This window comes from Entelurus aequoreus, linkage group LG10, assembly GCF_033978785.1.
Source record: "Entelurus aequoreus isolate RoL-2023_Sb linkage group LG10, RoL_Eaeq_v1.1, whole genome shotgun sequence".
Taxonomy (NCBI): domain Eukaryota; kingdom Metazoa; phylum Chordata; class Actinopteri; order Syngnathiformes; family Syngnathidae; genus Entelurus; species Entelurus aequoreus.
In genome coordinates, this window is record NC_084740.1 from 74,794,512 (window position 1) to 74,797,011 (window position 2,500).

General features: G+C 43.6%; 1 protein-coding gene across 2 annotated transcripts in view; it reads left to right on the forward strand.

Annotated features, from left to right (window-relative positions):
* Positions 1-2,500, forward strand: part of LOC133658110 (amine oxidase [flavin-containing]-like) — a 151,214-nt gene that overhangs the window by 136,978 nt on the left and 11,736 nt on the right. For both annotated transcript variants that reach the window (XM_062059734.1, XM_062059735.1), the window contains exons 7-11: positions 177-326; positions 394-553; positions 659-755; positions 2,372-2,425; positions 2,498-2,500. The exon at positions 2,498-2,500 is cut by the window's right edge and continues 55 nt beyond it. In XM_062059734.1, the coding sequence (XP_061915718.1) occupies positions 177-326; positions 394-553; positions 659-755; positions 2,372-2,425; positions 2,498-2,500 (464 nt within the window). The remainder of the gene's footprint in view (positions 1-176; positions 327-393; positions 554-658; positions 756-2,371; positions 2,426-2,497) is intronic.

Consider the following 2,500-nt stretch of genomic DNA (forward strand, 5'->3'; position numbering starts at 1 on the left):
ATAAAACATTCTTTGTTAAAATATTATTTCACTGATAATTCCTTCCTAACATGACAAAATGTACTTTTTCCTCATAAAATTAGGAGTGTTTTTCTCCTGCGAGTGTGACAAACATTTTTATGAATATCACGACTCATTTTTGGGCCTTATTTCATGCGAGCTTGCATCTTTTCCAGGAGAGGAAGTTTGTGGGGGGCTCCAACCAGATCAGCGAGTGCATGGCCAGAGAACTGGGGGAGCGTGTCAAGCTGCAGTCCCCGGTCTACAGGATCGACCAGAGCGGGGACATGGTGGTGGTGGAGACCACAGACAAACAAACCTACAAGGTACCAACACGGTTCACCGCCATCACATTCCTATCCTCTCCTTACGCTGCCATCTGCTGGTCCTCAGGCTAAGTACGTGATCGTGGCCACGCCTCCCGCGCTCAACTTGAAGATGCACTTCAACCCCGAGCTGCCCCCCCTGAGGAACCAGCTGATCACCCGCGTCCCCATGGGCTCGGTCATCAAGTGCATGGTGTACTACAAAGAAAACTTCTGGAGGAAAAAGGGTACGGTCAAGAGCCACCAAGGAATGCTTTGTCGTCATTTCCTACTCGTGTCATGATGTCATGGTTCTGTGTCATGATGTCATGGTTCTGTGTGATCTGGTGCAGGTTTCTGTGGCACCATGGTGATCGAGGAGGAAGGGTCGCCCATTGGACTGACGCTGGACGACACAAAGCCCGACGGGACCGTGCCTGCCATCATGGGGTGAATAAAAACTAGGGATGTCCGATAATATCAGCCTGCCGATATTATCGGCCGATAAATGCGTTAAAATGTAATATCGGAAATTATCGGTATCGTTTTTTTTATTATCGGTATCGGTTTTTTTGTTTTCGTTTTTTTTTTTTTTTTTTAATTAAATCAACATAAAAAACACAAGATACATTTACAATTAATGCACCAACCCAAAAAACCTCCCTCCTCATTCACACAAAAGGGTTGTTTCTTTCTGTTATTAATATTCTGGTTCCTACATTATATATCAATATATATCAATACAGTCTGCAAAGGATACAGTCCGTAAGCACACATGATTGTGCGTGCTGCTGCTCCACTAATAGTACTAACCTTTAACAGTTAATGTTACTAATTTTCATTAATTACTAGTTTCTATGTAACTGTTTTTATATTGTTTTACTTTATTTTTTATTCAAGAAAATGTTTTTAATTGATTTATCTTATTTTATTTTATTTATTTATTTTAAAAGTACCTTATCTTCACCATACCTGGTTGTCCAAATTAGACATAATAATGTGTTATTTCCACGACTGTATATATCGGTTGTTATCGGTATCGGTTGATATCGGTATCGTTAATTAAAGAGTTGGACAATATCGGATATCGGCAAAAAGCCATTATCGGACATCCCTAATAAAAACTGTCTGGAATAAGGGTGTAACGGTACACAAAAATTCCGGTTGGGTACGTACCTCGGTTTAGAGGTCACGGTTCGGTTCATTTTCGGTACAGTAAGAAAACAACAAAATATACATTTTTGGGTTATTTATTTACCAAATTTGCAAAATCTTCCACCAAAAATATTTTTCTTCGTGGAATATTTGGTCGGGGGTGGTTGGGGGCGTGGTTATTTACAGCTAGAATTCACCAACTCGAGTATTTCATATATATATATATATATATTTATTTATTTTTATTTACATAGAAAAAAAACAAACTTGAATTTCAGTGTTCCGGTGGCTATCCATTAGATGGCAGTATTGTCCTGTTTATCTTCTCTGTTCATTGGGCAGGCAAGCTGTTTATATTGTGGGAAAGCGGACGCGAGAACAGGCTGTCCCCACTCAGTCTCAGGTCCGCATTGAGCTGGAGGGGGCGTGGCCTCCAGCTCCGGCTGAATACCGGGAGTTTGTCGGGAGAAAATCTCTGCCGGGAGGTTGTCGGGAGAGGCGCTGAATACCGGGATTCTCCCGATAAAAACGGGAGGGTTGGCAAGTATGGTGGAGGTACTTCCCTGTAGTTCCACTGTTAGACCCAGCACCGGAGCCAAGCGTGGAGGTTTTAACAAGGTTTTAATCATCAGATAGTTTTCAGCAAGTTCTCTCTCAAGCAACGCAACTTTTCAGCCACGCCCGTGACCTCTCTCCCCCTCTGCTCCCGGCCGCTTACTGTTAAAGATAACACATGACACACCTGTGAAATCGAATCACCTGCCCGCTGTGTCTCGCCGTCCCTAGCCGATGGTGCTCCGCCCTCAACACCATTGCCAGAGGCGGTGACCTTTGCTCCTGCAAGCGCGCTTGATCACACTCTCCCTCCACAAAGACGTTTTGCAATAATTCCATTTATTTCCCTCTGGCAGATTCATCCTTGCTCGCAAATGCAGGAAGCTGTGTGGCCTCACCAAAGAGGAGAGGTATGGTCGTCGCCATGGAGACAAAAGATCAGCGCAAAGTTTCCCGCGCCACAAATGTCCTTGTGTCTCCAGGTT